The sequence below is a fragment of the Vanacampus margaritifer genome, chromosome 12 (assembly GCF_051991255.1).
Source record: "Vanacampus margaritifer isolate UIUO_Vmar chromosome 12, RoL_Vmar_1.0, whole genome shotgun sequence".
NCBI lineage: Eukaryota > Metazoa > Chordata > Actinopteri > Syngnathiformes > Syngnathidae > Vanacampus > Vanacampus margaritifer.
In genome coordinates this window covers 4067102-4088354 of record NC_135443.1, presented here as the reverse complement: position 1 = coordinate 4088354, position 21253 = coordinate 4067102, and the positions used below count along the sequence as shown (strand labels likewise).

Below are 21253 nucleotides of genomic sequence, written 5' to 3'. Positions count from 1 at the left end.
GTTTTTGTGCTCAGGCTAAAGCAATACAAAAAAAAATATCACTTTGGCGCCACCTGGTGGAATCTTGGTGTTGTTAGGATGAATTCATTCATTGTGTGTGTTTTTAGTGAGTATTTATTTGTAAAATCCTGCTTTGTTGGCAACGAAAGTGAAAACATGTTTGTGATTCTCACCAGGTGCAAAAGGGGAGTTTAATGACCTAATACCGTTATTGTAAAGCGCTACTGCGCGCATTTATTGGCCCATGTATGACGTCACATCAGAACTAGCGTGTTGTTCAGGTTCGTATGCTAGCTAATATTATAGATGAGCCTCATGTGAGGTCAGTTTGCTTGATTTGATTTGTTTATTGAACTTATAAACAAATAAACAAGTAGCAGAAAAAAATAAAGAAGAAGAAAAAACTATAAAAACATCATTAGTCACAGTTTACATGTTCAAAAGGGAGCATGAAGAAGGCTGAAGAATGAAAGAATGAAGAATGTTTTGACTTATTTCATTATTGATACAATAATAGGTTAGTGTATTTTCAATATGTGTTGAATATTCTAACTAAATACAGTTGTTAATGTAACATGGGTTCATGATTGTGTACAATCAAGATGCATTGTGTTCATGCTTCATGATACTGTTTTGATTTGCAGCCATCTTGTGGCTTCCATACGCAATTTGTCCCCGCTAAAGCAGCTAATGTAAAACCATATTATCCATTTATAGTAAACGCTGGGCAGTCATGTCAACCAACGTGCTAAACAGCATCATTTGAACATGTATGTCATCCGTTTTTACAGACCTCCCGTGTCCACGTGAGGCCCGCTGAATATGGTCATTATGCTAGCCAAATAGCATGTTCTTGTTCAATCAGAATCCTTCAGTGAGTGAGCGATTAGTCTCATTTAACACTGTCACAAATGAACGTGAATCTAATGTTCCATTTTTTGCTCTGATGAGTTTTTCAGGACCCGAAATTAAAAGCTGTATTCTTTTTAATTGAAGGAGATTTCACACTGCCCACTTGCAAGCATAAAAGTAATCAGTCCATTCATTATAACGGCATTGTCACATACTTCAGCTCTCTCGACGGCAATGCATTTTCACGCATGACAAATTGGCAATTGAACATTCTTAATGAATTCCACAGAGAGACTCTGTTTTTTATTTATTTTTTAACCTATGCCCTTTACACAGTGAAGGGACAGACAGGGTGTTGAAGCTCTGCGAGTTATACTCACTAATTCACTTTTTTTTCCTTTCATATAAAAGTTAAACTGCTGAAAAACACACCCGTTAATGTTTATCCATTTGTCCTATTTTTTGAAACAAATTTAAGAAATGCTCCTTACAAGACATGTTAGAATGTGAACATGTTAGTGGAGCAGAAGCTGCTAGCGTTGTTTTGAAAGCGAACAGCGGCGTGACGGAAGGTTCCAGTCAAAAAAAAAAAAACATTTATATGTGGCCCAAATACACCATCGTAATGTAGGCAATTATTTTATTTTTTATTTTTATGTAGGCACAGTATAGTTCACAGGGATTTTGGTCACTCAGTTGCTGTACAGTAATTTAAATGATGAATATTGTTGAAATCCTTGTTAATATTTAGAACATATTAAATATTTCAACTAAAATCATTTTAACTTACGTTTATCCATCAAGTACAGCTAGTAAGTAAGTGGTGATTTCTACCCCGTCTTATCGAAATAATAGGTATTACATTAAAACTATATTTCGGGACAAACTTTTATTTAAAAGCTGTTTCAAATCAAGGGACTTTATTTCTTTAGAAAATAATCTAATGAAGTGTCAAAACGACTTTCTGTTCGTTTGTCATGTGGGGGGAATCTTTTGGAGAAACAACACCTGTTGAATTCATTGTTACCAGCCAAAAACATTTGACCAATAAAATGGTTTACATCGGATGACGTCACCTGTATCCACGCCAGTCTGTTGTTGAGCTCGCCGACCAACAGGTGGCCGTCATTTGCTTTTAGCATCGAGTTGAAGTACCATAAAAGTGTTTTCTGTCCTTGTGCCTCAAACTAGCGACACAATGGTGAGAAATATTTCACTTCTAACTTTTTTTTTGAGTCTCGTAAACGTGTGATAACGGTTTGACCAAATTGAAATATTTTCAAGCTAGTTCCTGCCAGAATAAATGGCTTTATCTGACTAAATAGTTAGCTTAACATGGAACAAAAGTTTTCCTCCCATAAAATCTTATTTTGTTTGATGTTTGCATGATGTCCTACTGTTAACATGAAATGTCAATTTTAACATAATGGCATTTGTCCAATAGTGTCCTTTTATGTTCAGTTTTGTGTCCCACGATGCTTCATTTTGTCCCATCATGTCCCCTAACGAGATGTTGCTTGTAGCTTTTATCTCTTTTATGTAAAACTGAAACAAATGAAAATACAATACAACACAACATGAGTACAGCGCTAGAAAATATTTGACCAACATTGTTTTTTAACTAAGCATACACCAATCACAAATGCAAAGAAATAATATAACACACACAAGGCACGCTAACATAGTTAGCTTAGTTAGCAAACACAAGTCCGCTAGCATAAGAGGCTAACGGATGCTAACATCTTCAATGACTTGTTTTAAACCTTATTCTTTTTTTATTTTTTCAATCATTTGAATTCCCTAAAACATTCGACTTGATTTATTAGCTCTTTATAGCTTACAGAAAATTATGCAATTGAACGTAGGCCAAAGTTCCACCGAGTAGTGTTGCTATTTAAAAAAAAAAAAAAAAAAAAAAATTGTTTTATTGCTTTTCAGTCAACTCAAGCGAGTCAGACGTAATACACACTTAACCACTAGAGGGTGCTAAAAGTCGACATAAACCACTGCAAATACTCTAAACGTAACAAAACTACAACATAACAGTTCACACCGTCACTATTAAAATACAAGTTGTGTAAAACCTATAATAGTTATTCAAATTGAACATGGATATTGATCATTAGTTGTTTTTTTTTAACTGCTGTGGTAACAGTTTCTATTTGAGAAATTATATATCCACATACAAATGTATATTAAGATGGATGTAAGGTGTTGGAAAATCCTAGAAGTGTTTGAATTTGACTTTGGGGAAAAAAAAAAAATATATATATATAAAAGGTGCAGGATGATTCATTGTAGTTCATATGTGAGAAGGATTTTCAACGGTCGCTTCCCAACTATATTAGTGTGTGCTTCATCGTCTGTATTACGATGACTGTTTCTAAAAACTCCAAGTTCCTCGAGGAAAGAGGAACAAGTTAGTCAGCGAATTGTCCTCCCTCGTGTGTGGCACCAAAACAAACGCATTAACCGAGCGCGAACAGCCGTGGATGACTCGCGCCCGTGGCTCAATGAAAACACGCCTGGCCTGGCCGCAGACCCAACTGGCTGTCGTCTCTTATTATTATTATTGTTATTATTATTATTTTTATTATTATTTGTGCCTTGCGCGGCCATCTCCCGTCTGCAGGCGAAACTTTACATGCTCATACATACATGGTCCGTGTGCTTGTCCATGCCATGATTCATAAGTTCAAATGTTGGCCGGCTTGGTGACACACACAAAGATGCTCGTAAACATGCTGGTGTGTTTCTGCATATTATTCTCTGGAGGCGATGTTGTAAATACGAATCCAGTGAAGGTCAAACGCCAGTGGAGAGTGGATTTGCTTTATGTAACTCAATTATTTTTGTTATTTTTTTTTGTCTTTTCTGCTAATAACACATTGGAATTCTCAAAGTTGAACGCCCCAAAAGTCATAAAAAAAAGAAAGAAAAGAAATACATCAAAACATCAGACTGAAGTAGCTTTGCGAGCATCAAAAGCATGCGATGTTATCATGGGCCACTTTGTTATGGTTGCCCTCAATGGACCAGAACCACATGAAGTGGATAGAAAAAGTCTACACACCCCTGTTCATTTGCCATGTTTTTAACTTGAAAAATGAGACCCAATTCAAAACCTTTTTCCGTCATGGCTGTAATGCGACCTATAACCTTTACAAATCGATTGGAGAGAAAAAAAGAGGACAAATAATAATATTTTTTAAAAAACAACAACAACTGAGATAAAGTGGTTGCAGAAGTGCGCACACCTTCTTATAATATATGTGGCCGTGTTCATAATTAACTAATCACATTCAAAATCATGTTAAATGGGAGTCATCGCACCAACCCAGACACCATTTGAAGCTTCTCTGTTTAACCCCTGATAAAGTTCAGATGATCTAGTAGGCTTTCCTGACATTCTTTTGCTTTCTTCTTTCTAGACGAAATCTCCGGCACCAGCTGAACATGAGTTGGTTCACAATAAGACTGGTAAGAGAACAAAATGAAATTGTCTGAATTTATTTTTAGGGAAAGGTTAAACAACACAGTTATTTATTTATTTTCATTTTTATTTATCCAGGTAAGGCAATTGAGAAGCGATTCACATTCGCACGACTGACCTGCTGCACACAGCACAGTAAAAACAAAGAAAAAAGTACATCTAAATAATTATTATATTAATTGATAGCCGTTTTTATAATCAAGCAGTCGTTTAGAGACCATGTTCAACTCATACTTGTCCAAGTCCTCAAAATTTCAGCCTCTCAGCAGTTAATATTCTCTGATTTCTGTCGTCCTCCCTAAAAGTACACTGATTATCTTTGAAAATAAGACATTTGCAATTTACTTGATCACAGAGGAACCAGTGGAGTAATTGAGATATTGGGAAAAACATTAGCGTGAGCTTCAAGTCAGCAGCTGCATACTGTATTTATGATCAGGTGCTGCCCTCTAGTGGACAGGATTGAATGAAATGGTATTGAACCACAAGAGGTCGCTCTGTTCTACTTTATGGTTTCTCTCATTGAAAGCGGGCAGACTCACTCGTGTTCTGCTGTGGGAGCTGTCAGAGTACGTTAAGTGCTGCAGTGTCATTCAAGTGATGTCCGGGACAGCCATTAGCAATGAAATGAACAACTGCCCTGCCACCAGGACAAAACAACAAGTCAACTTTGTTGGTTAGGGAGTAGCTCCTTTACGGTTAAACATTATTTTTGTATTGGCCAGATTAGTGACAGTTGGGAGTCATTTCGGCAGTGCTATATCGCACTGGTCTTCGTCATCAAGGTTGTAATAGGGTATATGAATTTGTTCTCATATAATTATCGTAATGCAACTTTATTCTTTTAAAATGTTGTACTTCATTTTTGGAAGATTATGTCGCATAGTAATATTATGACTTCTTAGAAATCATGACTTTCTTATAAAAAGTACAGCCTCTTTCTTGCAATGTTAGGAATGTATCTGCATGAAGTGACAAATTTTCTTTGACTCATGACTGTTCTAGTAAAATTCCAAATTTTCCTCTCAACTGTAAGACTTTTCTCTTAAATATGAAGACTTGAAGAATTGTCTTCTCGTAATATTCCGACTTTTTAGACTTGTAAAATCAAAACTTTTTCCACACAAAATTACAACCGCTTTCACAACATGCTGACGTTATTTGCATGAAATTACTTTTTCTGTCATATAAACGCTTCATTCTAGTAGATTTCTGCTGATAGTCCTATAATTAAGTCTGTTTTATGTCAAATAAAGACTTTTTTTGTGGTAATACAACTGTTCATTTTCTTGTAAATTTATGTCCTGCTGTATCCTTTTAAAATGGCATTTTTCTTGTGCTATTATGACTATTTTTCTCATGTAATATTATGACTTTTAGTACACAAAAAAACAATACAGAACTTTCATCTTCATAAATTAAACTTAGCGTTTTCTCTTTCATTGTGACACAAGTCTGAAATAAATTTTTCCAACATTTCTTTGCAAAATACTGTACACGGTATGGTTGATAGCTACTGTATTGTAGCATCTAAGTTGTCCCCTCAACCAATTTTTTTTTTTTTTTTTTTTTTACTAAATTCTGTCTCTGCCCATTAGGTTTATTATTTAATTTAAGGCCAGCCATCTATCAGCACCCTAGAAGGCCTCCTCCTCTCCCTCTGCCCTTCATCTGTATGGTATTTGGGGTCAAAACCACGAATACCCCCCCCCCCCCCCCGTTTGCCTTCCTCCTTTAATGGGATGGTTTAGCGTACTGCCGATGGCGGTCAAAAGATAGCCGGGGCTTTTATACCTCCTGAATGGACATATTAGCAGGTAATGTCCTTAAAGAGGATTAGCGGATGGAAAGAAAGCGCCAAAGGGACGGCACGGCATAAAATAGGCAGGTGATAGCAGGAACGTCAGGGGGAGCTTATGCTGCTTTGTGCGGCCTCTGGCTATGGACTGGGGATTAGCGACATTGTGAATCCTGTGCTATTTTGAGTCATTGAAATATACAAAAAGTCTACCGATATACTGTACCTTCCCTGCTAATCTTAGCAGTAGGCTCATCTATTGTTTAATGTTTAATTTAATGATGAGCTAAGCAGTAACCAAGTGCATGTGATCACATGAGAAGTGTTAAAAGTCAAAAAGTGGTGAACGCAGCTCTGATCGCCGCGTGGTTAACTTATTTCAGTTCGGAAGGTCGAGGTCAAGAGTCCCAAACAAACAAAAAAGTCAGTGTTTATTTTGTTTAACAGTTAATCTGCTTACTAGCCAAGTACCTTCCGAAAACACACAAGGCAACCTTTGATGATGTGGAAATGGGAAAACTGTTGTTCAACTAAAATGTTGCGGATTAGAAATGTTGACGTTGAGGCGTTCATAAAAGAAAAAAATAAAGATGAATTCTCCGTTAATTTGGAAAATTTAGGACATTCTCATTGCTAAACCGTGTTGAGGTTAGAATGATATAAATTGGATGAGAAATTTTTAATTTTATTATATTTCTCCATTCATTGTAATGTTTTTTTTTTTTTTTTTTTTTAAACTTGTGGGAAAAGTGGAAATTTGATCTTGACCTCGGAATGTTTGAAATTTGAAATCTATTAAATTGGAAATGATTTTTGAAAAAATAATCCCGTAGTTATGTTATAGTAACAACCAAATAAATAATATAGAGCAAACTTGTCATTACAGTCGGGGTTCCTTTTAAGAGCGGGCAATTATGGCGACTGAATGGAATTGTCAGTTTAAATATTTGTTGAAACAAATGAGACAAAATGACTCAACTAATTTGCTCTTGGGAAGTTTACTGTAGTTTTTTTGCCCTCTAAAATATCTGTAATAAATAAATAAATAAATAAATTATCAGTAAAAGTCCATAGTCCAGTAAAACTGTTGATCCAACCTAAACCGTCACTTAGTTTCACCTAAAGATTTAATGCTAAACAAACATGCTTGTAAGTTGTAAGTCTACATGTTGCGTTTTTAAGACTCCCCATCTTTGTTTAGCCGCCTTTAAGCTGTTTGGGGGGGATTTGTTCATGCATAGTTGACACGGAGTCAGACCGGGTCAGCGCAAAATCTGCTTTAGCCGCAGTTTGTTGGAAGGGAGTCAAGTGGAGGGCAATCACCTGGTCGTGATGACCTTCACGTTGAGACATGAAACAGGGAGCGATCACAACAAGAGAAAAGTTTCAACATTTTCAGAGGCAAGTTAAGCGTTTAAGCAAAATAATAAAAATCCTGTCCCACTTCATCTGTTTCAACATCGAAACTTGAAATGGTTTTCAAATCTTTGATGAGTGTGTATGTTATGCAAAGTCCTTGCTAAGGTTTCCCGGACAGAACGAGCAGCACGGCGATATAAAAGGAGCCTTGTGTGCCACTTCACGCTCCATGGCCAATTGACTTCTTTTTCCCGTTAATCAAATACACTCTTTACCTAATCTGTCATAGCATTCAAACCCACAGGATTATCCTCGTGTTTCTGAAGGGGTCCCTTTACCTCTCATACAGGTGGTCCAGTAACACCCTGTGCATTTTCAGAGTGCAACCTCTGTATCTTATAAAAACGCTCAGCTGCACTCCCACAACCCAGAATAAATAAAGTATTATGTCCCGATTAAAATCAGATTAAACAGATGGAAAGGCATTCAATCTGAAATCGGGTTTCGGAGACTTTGAGCAGGAAGTTTGAGTGGCTAAATTTCAGTTGGCGTTAAGGCGGAAATTGTGAGTTGAATTGCACTTAAAAGCGTCTTTGTAAAACTAGAAGAAGAACAGTTGAACGGCATCTGCAGGTGTGCTTGTAGTGCACGTTGCTGCCTGAAGAGGGCGCAACAATGCTTGTGTAACGTCAGGGTTCGCCGGTGGTCAATAGAACACTCTATAAAATGAGAAAGCAGGATGTTGACGGATTTCTTCTGGAACAAGGCTGTTTACTTGTCACAAGCAGCTACAGCGACAACACTTCCTGACAACTCACTAGCTGACCAACACGAACAGATCAGGAGCTAGCAAACTTTAGGTAAATGCAAGTAAATTAGAACAGCAGATTTGCGAGTCAATTTAGCTATTTTACTACAACCCAGAAAGTAGATCGGTCCATTTTTTTTTAATCCATAATTGGGTTACTTTGAGAGAAGGATCCATTTTCTGATCATATCTATTTTGGTAAAAAAAAATACTAACATTGTAATCAATCAAAGTCAGTAGCTACTGTTGTCCGGTGAAAATGTGGGCACGCTTGCACTTGCTCACATCAGTCCAACGTGTTGACTTGATGAGGCTGAGGTCAATCTGTCGGTCCATCCGGATGCCTCAGGGGCCACCTTATTAGAGGAAATAAGACGTTGTGAGGCCGCTTGGCTCTGCACGCATTCCTTTGTGTGCCTCATGCATAAGAGCCCATCAGTGAAGAGCATCGGAGCAATACCGTTCAGCACATGCCCGGACGGAACACAGCACGGACAAAAAGACCCTTGTGCAGGAACACGTGTTCTCGTGGACAGCAAAGCAATTTTGAAAGTTTATCTCCAAACAGAAGGTGACCACCGTCGACGACTGACATTCGGACTCATTTGGATCAAGATCGTTTAAAAAACAAAAACAAAAAAAACTTAAGACTTGAAACGATTGTCCGGTCCATCCTGTTACAGGGCAGAGGTTGAAAAGATGGGGACCTGTTGAAAATGACTAATAACAGGTTGTTCAGGTCATTTTTGGAGGGCTGGCCAAGGAGTTGACTGTACGTTTAGATGAAAGGGTTTAATTGGAAATGATAAGCCGCTGACAGAGCGCGTCTGTCAACCCGCAAACCTTGGCTGTTTGTCTGCCAGTACCGCAACAATATCCACAGGGAGATTGGCAGATAGAAGCTGCTGTCAGCGCTCATCCAGTTCAGCGAAAATTCTTGTCTTTGGGTTTGCTTCAATTGTGTGCCAACATTTTTGCAACATATCCTGTACAAACAAACAAACATTCCTCAAGCTGAGGGTGAGCATCCATTGAAGCAGAAATACTCTCAAATAGTGAAAGTGGTTCAACTAGATCCGGCACATCAAAGACACTTGTATATTTTTCAGTCTTGTAGCCCAAAAATGAAGGACAAACACACAATGGGTCTACAGTGTTTGCTCAGCTCTTCCATTAGTGTTGATATGAGGAGAAATGAAGTTATCATTCTTGTTCAAATATGGCTGGGCTCAAATAGGACAAAAATTGGCACTTTTTTTGTGGTCATTTCTTACAACGACGTATTAAGGCCACATATAAATATATATATATATATATATATATATTAGAGGGGTTAGGGATAATATTCTGAGAAAAACAATTGACAAATTTACGAGAATTAAAAAATATATATTTTCAACAAAGTGGCAAATTTGGAAGAAAAAAACTGACAAATTTACGAGAAATAAACCCGCAGATTTGCGACATTATAAAGTGGCAAATTTGCGTGATGATGACACGACGGCCGAAATACAGGCAGTGCCTCTTCAAAGTGTGAATGCTTAATATAACTCATTCACTCCCAGCCATGTTCACTGAAGCAACCCCCTTCACCCCCGGCTGTTTTACTGCATCTTGACTGATTTTGCAAGGCCCACAGAATTTTTTGTTCTATTGCTATAAAACATGGAACCTCCCAAAAGAAAGATTAGAGTCTCTTTTTTTAATCTGGAAAAAAGTACATTTGTATCTGTTTCCATTTTGCAGCAATTAGCATTAGAATTTAGCAAAAAAATTTTTTATCATTATTCACAAACCCGTTGAAAACACGGGGGAAAAGAGCTTTTTTTTCAAATGGCCCTGGTTGATCTCTTATACTCTGCTGCTACCTGCTGGCCGTTTTTCCACTACCATTGCTTTAAGCGACCTCTTCAGGTTAGAAGCTGCATCAAAGCCTTCTGTATGCTCTAGCACAAAAAACGTATAAATACGTCTTTGGGAGCATGGTAATGTTTAAAATAGAACATTTGTATACGTTTTTGGGAGCAAATGAGTTAATATTTCTGAAATGACTAAACCTGTGACCAAGTCCAAAGACAGCTGGGATGAGCTCCATATCGTCCATGACACTGAAAAGGATAAGCAATAGAAAATGGATGAATATGCGCACAACCATCGACCAATAACACAATCATAACCTTCTCATTGTGAACGGTTATAAAAGAAGCCAGCCTCATGTATCTCCACAAAGACAGATGTCAAGAGATTCCAGCTTTTAACTGGGAGGCACTCGCCATCAGAGAGCCACCATTTAATTATGACACACAGGAAATTATCCCGGCCATGATAAGAAACTCAAAGCCCTCTGGATGACAGCTCTGGAAACCTGAGAACTTATCACCAAAGTGGGGGTTGGAGGCCCGTGACAGGGCGCCTGACAATCTGATTGGACTGTCATCCCCGGGTCATAATTAATATATTTATCAAATTAATAACTGAAAGGAAAATCTCAGTACCATCAACGCTTTTGTAAAACGAGGTTTGGCTAAGCCCCGGAGGTGAACAGTGGCCAAATTCATGCGGTGGCCGCTTTCCCTTGTGGCTAATAACGCTGCTGTCAGTATAATACACTAAAAGGCGGGGGGGGTGCCTCTTTTGGAGGCCATGACAGATAAATTGTCTCCCCTCCTGGACAGACCGAAACACAATTTAAAGGAAGAAAAGAAATATGTGGCAGTGCGCTGACAAGCGCAGCTTTTGCAAATGAATGCCTGCTATTGTTTCGATGAAGCATCAAACATCAACAACCGCGTGCAACTCAATGTTTCAAACGTTTGCATTGAAGTCGCTTCTGGCTACTACTTTCGACATTCCAATTTTGCTTAGTTTTCTACTTTTCTTTCACTATTGACCTTTTTATTCTGATTCCCAGTGGACTGCATTTCACTTCTGACCCGAGGACCGCGGCCCTTTCCTCGCCTCTGCAGGTGGAAGGCCGCTGTGGGGATACTTTTATCAGACATTCCACGAGTACAAAACAGGAAGGAGGAGAAGCCCAATTGTAAAGGTAACACAATCATCCGCTAAAGTAGTCACAGGAGTATCGCTTTCTTTAAGCCGCGCCGGGCACGGCACAAGATTAAGATGCGGATTACCGAACTCCTACCTTGTGTCGCACACATGAGGCCCGTATGGTTTGTTTCTTTGAAAATGTTGCAAAAAGAAGAGCCCCATGCAATCACGCCACCTGCTAATATCACCAAAGTCATGTGGTTGAAAATAGAGCTGTCAAAATAACTCAACAAGAAATCAATTATCAAATTAATCAACAACTATTTTAATAATCGAGTAATTGTTTGGAGCCATTTAAAAAACAACAACAACAACTCAGATTACTAAACTGTGGGTACAGATTAGCAAAAAAAAATAATTTTAAATCATACCCTAGCACCAGAGGGACTCCGTAGATTTCAGCATATCTTTCACTGATTTCTGTAGTCATCCATGAAAGAAGACTGATTATATTGTTTATCTTGATTGTCTGATTATCTTCTGTGTTTAATCAAAATAAGACATTTACAAACATCAGCTTTTACTTTGGAAAACAATGATCGAACTGGTAACATAGTACAACATCAATCCCCGTTTTTTTTTTTTTTTTTTTTAAATGACTATACAAATACAAAGTACGAAATAACCACCAATCACTGGTTAATAAACAGTAACCAGTGGACAACTGCTTTTGTAATACATTTTCATGCAAAATTAAAATGAATCCAAATAGTTGATTAAGCAATTGAATAATTGATAGATTAATGGATTCCCCCCAAAAATTTGATAGTGACAGCACAAGTTGAAAATGAACGGAAAGCAAATTATGCGGATGGATGTTTTGAAGGTGGCTAAGGGTCACTTCCCCCTGATGCACAATCTTTTTGAAAATGGGAGACAATTGAGAGGGCGCTTCCTCCTTACCTGGAATCCAACCCTGTGGGCCAGACATCACCTTTGACTCTTGTACTTGACCCCCTACCCTGGACTTTGCGGAGGTCGAGACATGTTCAGACTCTGTTGTGCATCTCCGCTTGACCGCTTTCAAACTGAGATCTGACTGATGACTCGACTACTATGGTAAGAGGACCATGAAAAACATTTTAGAAATTGCAATACCGACAAAAACAAAAACGGAATGCAATTCGATTATTTTTCAAAGTCGTTCAGCTCTAACCTGCATCATGTGTCAGCTGACAATGACTTTTTGTTTTCCACTCCACTCATTCTCCCGGAGAGCCTGCACCAACTCTGTTGCAGTGTAAGTGAGTGGGCATCACAGGTGCACATTGGCGCAAAGTTACACAGATCACCCCCACCCACCCCCACCCGCGGCCCACCACCTTCAACCCATCTCATCTCGTGTGTGCTCTATTGAGGCCCATGTGTTTGGATTTCCACATCTTTTGACTTGCTGCCCACAATCCACCTGCCCCGAGCCCTTATTGCAAACGAGCGTTCTACTTTCCACTTTGCAGGTGGAAACACAGTTGAAGAGATAGAGCGAGGGTAAGTAGGGGCGAGGCCACCCCTCCTTCACATTTCCCTCTCATTTCCCCTCACCTATAGCCCCCCTCCCAGCACCCCTATACCGACTCTCTCCCAAAGCGTTTTGCCTGTGTGAGCGCATACAAGGTGTCCATTCATGCCACATGGCCCTACAACCGCGCCGCTCCATCCACCGCCTCCCTCCGCCATCTCCAGCTGAGGCAATTCAACTCGGGCCAGGAGCAGGGACCTTTAATCTAACAGAATGTAGCAGGCACCTGAACTACTTAACCGCCGTGCTTGTTCAAGGGGGGTGGCTAGCCAGGCTAAGGTAACTGACGTGTAACAAAAAGCCCCGAACTTTATCCCCGGCCAGGATGAGTACATTTCCTTTCTGTTGTTCCCCACAAAGGCCAGCAGGCACAAATGGGCCGCTATCTGTGTCACCGGGAAGTGGAGAGCAATTTGTTTCTATTAAACAGGACCATCCTCATCTTCCCCGACTGACCCCCCCCTCCACCCATACTCTGCGTAGGGCATTGCATTCAGAGGGCCTTTATGCTGCCACTCAGTGGGTTCAGCTTGCATCTGCTAGTCTTGACCAAAGGCATGCTAATATGTGTCATTTCTGAGGCGCATTTAGCCATATTGAAAAGTCAAGATTGGATGAGAGCACAATTTTGAAAGGAAAATTCAATGAAATATGGCTGCGCCTGCTCATACATAAAGCATGTATGAGCAGACCCTATGCTTTCTTGCTTAAGGCTTCTGGATTTCTCTTGAGTCCAGCAGAGGGCAGAAATTGAGCATTGATCCTTTCTATTTAGCACACAGGTTCCATTTCCAAGTAGACCCATTCAACCTGCTGGTCATGGTCTTTTTAATTTTATTATAAATCCAGCTAAGTGCAATGTCTTCATTTTATTTTTTTGTAATCCCACCCATTTTATAGCTAATAGAAATAACAACTATTATGTATCTCATCTCTCCTCGTTGAAATGTATGAAAATGCCATTAAGCCATTCCTTATCCCACCTCCCCACCAAAAAACAACACACATTTTTGTGATGTGATTTTTAGTAAAGAAAAGAGCACTCTAATAATGTGAACTTTGTAACCCCCCCCCAAAAAAACAAAACAAAAACAAACATGGAATAGTAACATAATTAAACAGAATGCCAACTGTTAATTTGTGCATCATGATTTAATGCTTCAATTGAATTAATTGTGCTGCTCCTTCTGTTGTGCCCACTTTGGCCAGTAGGAGGCAGTATAATACAGTCATATAGCCACGGATGAAGTAGTAGTTTCATAACTAGCTTTCTGCTATATGATTAATATATGTGCAAAATGTCAATTAAAAAAGAGAAAAAAAAAACATTTTATAGTGTTATATTTTTTTTAAATATTTTTTGTCTTTGTGTGTAACATTGGGAAAAATATTAACAATATGGTTAAGTACAATAATATATATATATATATATATTTGTTTTATATAATTTGTATTTATTGATTTATTAAAATATTAATATTTTAAAATATTCAAACCTTGGTGAAAAGCAATTCTGGGGGATTACAATTACTGTAATATAATGATAAAAATGTGTTAATTGCAATTGACAACCACACAAAACAGAACCCCTTTCCTCTCCTTGACTCCATTACTACATTAGTATTTGGACACATATGGTTCAATTCATTTACCTAATGAGCACTCCTAAATGGTTAAGGCAAGGCGCCCTTCCTTTTCCTCTTCATCAGCCCTTCCATTTCTTCGCATTTTCCTCTCTTATCCCATTTTTATTCCGGCTGACCCCTCCCTTTCTTTGTATTGATGTCCTGGGACCCCATCTGGGTCCTTCGGAGGCGTGAAATGCACAGTAATTATTAGTAATCATCACACACCATCAGAAACGGATCCTAGTGCTGTAATTACATGATAAATGTCTGCCTAACACATGCCCTCTATTTAGCAGCCCCCTGGAGACCGTAGATAATAGACAGCTAACAGGGATCCGCAGAAAAGGCCTTTCAGCGCTGGCCCGGGCCCCATTGTCTACACGCCAATACAGCCTCGCGCGCCGTTTGGCAACAACGGAGACCCCAATCCCCTTTAATGCCCCGCCCTTTTTTTCCTCACTAGTTCCTCTTACACACACACACAAATCCTGGGTCACTACTAAGTAGCCGGCAAGTCAATCATTGGCGCTACAATGCAATGCTAATGGCTGGCAAGCCATTTCACAGCAGAAAAGGGGGGAAATTGTTCAGCTATTTATCAGGTTATGGTAACTTGAATAAAAATGCTGTGCCTCGGATATGATAATTGATGCAATTATTACAACAATTACAATCAAGGCTTTTTTTCCCCTACTTTGCACCGTTCCCATCAGTACGACGGCGTACTAGTGACACTTGTAAATATATATATTTTTAGAAGGCGGGTGCAATATTTAGAGAGAAAAAACTCGCAAATTTGCGACTTTAAGTAACAAATTTGCAAGAAAAAAACTAACTGTGCTGTTACACTTATTATGTTGGTTCATATTTTGTAGGAACAACAAGCACTATAGAAAATGGATGGATGGAATAAGAGAGCAAAGAGAGTGTCAGGCAGCGTTGATCTCAGTCCTCCAAAATACAAACTGTATAACACATATAATTCTAATTGAGTGCTTTTATAAAAATTGAGATCACACACGGTTTAGCATTCGGAATGATAAGATATATATGCAAAGAAACTTAGTGAAAAGAGGAATGGTGTTGGTGAACAAGAGCAGGCAGATTTGCCTGAAGTTTGCCTGGCAGGCTGGAAACAACAGTGGACATTTTTATACATTAGCCAGACGCGGCCTGCAGGGTGTCGGCAGTTAAACAAATTCCTTGTTGACTTTATTGTGCCTTGTTAAAATATTAACAGCAAGTGGCTTGGATTTGGTTATAGTTGCTGTTTCATTCCTGATACTACTGCATGGACCTCATAAAATGAGTGACTAATTCTTTGGAGGTGCTCATATTTCATGTGTACTTCAAGTGGCAGTGGTGTTTTGAATTGGACACTAATGCTTTTTACCTCTAGATGGCAACACTTTCCTCGTTCTCTTGTTTTTCACCCACATTATTTTTATTTGTATGCATTTATTTTTTAATGTTTCAGAAATGTTTCAACAATTGTTACATGGTAATTAATAACAGTTTAAAAATGTTTATTGGAGTAAAAATACACTGGAACTTCAATTTAACAGGAGCAGATACAGACAAAATTATTGTTTGTACTTTTTTCATGGCCTTATTGACAGCATCCGAGCCAAAATGCTGCACTTTTTCCTTGTTAGACTTTTATGAATATGAACATAATAATAAAATCAATCAATAAATTATTCTAGTCGTTTTAAAGTCAGGAATTTATGTAAAAAATGATCATGTTCAACATATGCTCAAATATATTCAAAGTTAAGTGTTGGCATTTGCACTATAGAAAAAAAAACGGATAAAATTTGGGCAAGTTGGGCAATTCAACAAAATCATTTTATTTAAGGTCTGTCTGAAGGGGTTAAAAACAATTTATATTAAATAAATATTTATAAATCTCTAAATATTTTATTGGCCTCTTTGACTAATAATTGCTATTGGTATCGGCTCCAAAAAAAAACAAAACAAAAAAACATCGTTGTATCTGTAATTATTGATAGTGGTACAAGCAAACTGTTGCCGGCAGTCATCAGCATGCCAAGACCACACACCCGAGCTCAGCCTGCGCACACGCGCGAAAGCGGCCAAGGGATGAAAAGCTTTGCAATCTCAAACAGGGTCTCGACAATAACACACATATCAACTCTCCCCTAATTGATACAGCGAGGCGGCCGCTCAGCCCATTGAATGAATCGCTAATAGCAATGAGCAACGTGACTGACAGGGGCCAAACATTCCAGCCGCCAGAGGGACTGCGCTTGGATGCGGATGCTTCTGATGAATGCCAGGCGGGATACCTGCTGATTGTTCGCTCTTGTATGAAGGAGGCCTCTTCTTTCCTTTCGCTTGGCATCAGGCGGCCAAGTGACTCAAAGTCACTGATAATGAAGACTTGATCAAAGAGGCGCAGCATTCCAGTGGGCCTGGCGCGGGGCAACCAGACAGAAAGGCGTGACGAGGAGGATGGACGGATAATAAAGGGATTCACTCTACCTTGCATAGTAGTACTGGCGTTAGGATTTTTTTCCACCTTAAAGCATATTTTTACTTGACATGCAAGTCAGGCCATAGGATGGAAAGAATGGGCCTCACCAGACGTGTTGAATAGTTTGACGGACAATTAGCACGGAAGCCTTCTAGAGCATCTTTCTGGTTTTATGGAATAACGGAAATTACTGCAGTTGAAGAAACTTTGTTGGATATATCTGTCAGTATCAGTAACTTCTGTAGAGTAAATTTTACTCTAAACAAAGTCAAATTTACACTTGGAAGAGAGTAAAATATTCAGAGTAAATTTTACTCCAAAGTAGTGTTACTGTGTACGAGAGAATTTGCCTATTGTTAAAGTTTTTCACTCAGAAATTCGAAGTAAATTTTGCAAGGAGACATTTTGAAAAAAGAGTCTCTCAACTTCAGGTCTACTCCGTGAGCCATGCCACTCCTACTGTGTGTTAGTATATCGCTCGTGTTAGCGGGAGTCTTCGTACCTCCAAGACTAATCATTTTTGGTCTCGTTTTCACTCTAAAAAGAGAATTGTTTAACCAATTTGAGATTACAAATTGAATTGTTGACCAACTTAATGAAATTGCTTCAATTGAATTACATTAATCCAAAGGGAATATATTAAATTTAATGTTAATCCAAAGGGGATATATAAATTGAATGTTCAATAAATTTTATATATTCCCTTTGGATTAATTTAATTCAATTCTGTGCTACCAATTAAAGCAATTTTTTTTAAGTTGGTCAACAATCCTCTTTTTAAACTTTAGTTGGTTCAACTATATCTATCTATAGCAAACAGTAGGCGTGCCATAGCTCAGGTGATAGAGTGGCAATCTCCCAAGCCAAAGGTTGCGAACTCGTTCCTCAAAGATTGTGTAACTTGAAAAAATTTCCTTCAAAATTTTACCTTTTAATTTCTGAGTGAAAAAACTTTACTAGTTTTTTTTTTTTAAATTTTTTTTAAATGGGATAGGCCAATTCTGAATATTTTACTCTCTTCCAAGTGTAAATTTTACTCTGTTTAGAGTGGGCCCAAATTGACTTTGTAAAATTTACTCTACATGACTTACAATAACATAATTTGATCGATATTATTTAGAGTCATATTTTCTCTTTCAACGTCAGCTTTACAGATGCCACGTCTGCCGTGTAACCGATGCACGTTGCATGAATAACATCCACCGTGTTGTAAAAGTACTTGTTATCCACTTCTAGTTGAGGTGCGGCCTTTATGGAAGAGGATGACAGACGTGGCAGTTTAATTGTTGTACAGCGTTAAGGAAAAAATGGTATACAAATGCATAGGTTGAATTGCTACTCATTCAGCTGCTGCACTCGCCGCAAGCCGCCACGTTATTTATCTTAATGCATATAACAGCCAGCCCCTCAACTGACCCGTAATTTGTAACTAATAACTGCTGTGGGCGGAGTGATTATAGCTTTTCATTTTGTGCCGGCAGCTTTTTACTACTGCTACCCCAGCTAAAGGGCCCTTGCCGTAATTGTTGGCCATTATGAATATGGTATGTTAAAAGTATGATGGTGAGTGGGGGAGGGGGCAGGGTGCTATAGCGATGATTGAGCAATTAAACTTTGGCAACTTAATTACCTCTCCACAACAATACGACGATGAGGCGTTAAGCCTGCTCAATGGAATCAAACGTCAGAGGAAAAATAAGGAGGGATGATACATTTATTTTATTTGTAAATATGCTTTTACCTTGTAGCAAATGTGCTACAAATAAAAATATTTTTTTCCATTATTATTATTTCTTATTTTGTAAGCTATATAATTTATATAAGTTAAGTTATTTATATAAGTTATAACTGGTGCTGTCACTATCGAATATTTTTAGAATCGATTAGTCTATTTATCATTCAATCGATTAATCAACTAATGTGATTCATTTTAATTTTGCATTAAAATGTATTACAAAAGAAATTTTAAAATAATCGATTCATGGTTTTATGAATCAATATCACGTTCCAAAAGAAAAATTGATCCAATTATTCGATTTTTAAAACCCAGCCCTATTGCTCGCTGTGCGTCTGTCCTTTATATCTGACGGATGTCGATTGAGATTTGTGTTTGTATTCGCACACGCGTTACGATATTGAAGCATGCAAAAACACTATAAAATCTCACATTTTGACTTGCAGACAATACGGCAAAATCAGTCCCTGAAAGCAGCGCCTCTAAATGTCTAAAATAAAAGAGGCAAACAGATGTTGTACGGAGTCAAACAAAAACAAGCGAATAAAAAAGCCAGCCTCCATTCGTCAGCCCGAGTAGGAATCACACTATGCAAGCGCCTCATTAAGTGGCATTAAAACTGTGAAGGTCCATAATTAGCGAATAAATCCCCTTCCGTCTGAATGAATTCATCTGCGTTCCATAATTCTTCGCCACACAGACGAGCGCTGGCACTGAATGAGTCTTTTGTGCGCCACTGTGGGAAAGCTTTTGTGAAATTACACCGCTGCATAATGACGCTAATCATAGATTAGCATTTCAAGATGGAGCAGCGTATCGCCGTGTGTTCCGCTGCGGATACGAGTGTGTACGTGTGATTTAAGCCGCATCGTTAAGCTGTGTAGTTTCCCATTCTCTTGGCGTGGCTCGCTCAATTTCGCACAATTCATTTGCTCGCGTGCTTCTCTGATGTGCGATACGCCGTCGTATCGCGTGTCCAAACACAACATGGGCACAATGCGCACGGGCATTGTAAAAGCCTAATAGAAGGCATATGACAGTGATATGACATTCAAGTTGCTATTCATTGGCGGCGAGTAGCAGGTGTGTGGTTTCATTACGCGGCAAGGCAAACAAAGTCCAGTGTGGTCGTCTTAACGCGGGGGGCTTGACCCTCTGATGAAAGCAGACAAAGAGAGCGATCGAGAGGCGGCGCCCGCTCCCTGTCCACTTAGCACCCAGCGCCAACCTTTGCCAATTAGGACCTGTTTGTTTGATGTGACAATTAACATCGGGATGCTCGCTCATGAAGCTCGCTGTGCGTTCACGATCGCTTCTCTTAAAGCAGCGGTTTGTTTGTCATTGAGGCTATTGTCCCGATGGCGTTATTGTTTCTTTTGAAGTGTTGATCAATTCTTACTGGGAAACGTACACGAAACGCTGATAACTACGTTTATTGTTACTGCACTTTTTACAAAACAGTAAAAACAGTCATTTTACAAAACACAAAACAAAAAAACTGTGCTTCTATCATTCAAAAGCAAATCCACTTAAATATCTAAATGTTTACATGTTTGTTATGTATGAAAACATACTGGTTGGTCTACATCACTCATATTAGCAAGTTTCACACACTCTACCAGTTAGCTATCGACTAATGCTAATAAGTGCAAACATCAGCCAAAACGAACATATAAGATACATAAAGACTCATATTTTCTTACTTAACACAGATAAGAACGTATCAGCCTTAATTAGAATTGGAACGAATCAGAATGGACACTCGCTTCGTCATTTACTACTGCACGAATGACGAGGACTGAAAACAGGAAACGGAAATACGGCACGGCCTTTCAAATGAAAAGCATACGTTTCAAAATAAGATATAAGAAAACATCGCAAACTAAGCAACTTGAAGAATTCTTAACAACCGGTTTGTATGTTTTAGATATTTCGAAGTGCTGTAGTAATATCTACATGTGTATGTTCATATCATTGTTTCATGAAAAGTGACAAAGGCACAGATTTTTTGTTTGCTATAATTAGTTTTTTACGATTTAGTGACTTATGTTTCATGCAACACTTGTTTGGTAGAATTTTGTCAAGTTGTCATAGTGAACCCTTAAAAGGCTGCAGAATGCTTTTAGCAAGTTAACAACAATTGAAGTCGATAATAATAATACAATACATATAAAAATATATGTATGTTTTCTACTAATTGCATTTTTTGGGGTGTGAAATCCCTCATTTTCAGTAGATTTACTTCAGTTTTGATTTAAACTTATAGTTTGCATGAACTTTTTAAAAACTTCACATGATCACACTAGTTAGAAACGTATCGAGCCAATACGTCTGCATTCTGCAGAACTCCTTTGCATAAAGAACATGCAAATAATATATGATGTTAGTGTCATGACACAAACATGTAATCGCACCATTTAAATGGAGTTGCCCTTTACTTGACCAGTCAATCATTAGCCAGCCTATTTTGGGTGTGTAAAACTTCCAAACAAATTCTTTTTTTCTATGCAAAT

The 21253-nt window shown here is 38.5% G+C and overlaps 1 protein-coding gene across 8 annotated transcripts in view; it reads left to right on the top strand.

The window, feature by feature from the left end:
* Nucleotides 1-1944: 1944 nt before the first annotated feature.
* The window catches only part of LOC144061641 (uncharacterized), a 71776-nt gene continuing 52467 nt past the window's right edge, over nucleotides 1945-21253 (top strand). For 5 of the 8 annotated variants that reach the window (XR_013296230.1, XR_013296231.1, XM_077582253.1 and 2 more), the window contains exons 1-3: nucleotides 1945-2053; nucleotides 4284-4332; nucleotides 11222-11356. Coding sequence is in view for 3 of the 8 variants with exons in the window: in XM_077582253.1 (XP_077438379.1) it covers nucleotides 2051-2053; nucleotides 4284-4332; nucleotides 11222-11356 (187 nt within the window). In the remaining 5 variants the exon portion in view is untranslated. Of the gene's footprint in view, nucleotides 2054-4283; nucleotides 4333-11221; nucleotides 11357-12818; nucleotides 12850-16683; nucleotides 16831-21253 lie in introns of those variants that run through there. The other 3 variants (XR_013296232.1, XR_013296233.1, XR_013296234.1) reach the window with 2 other exon arrangements.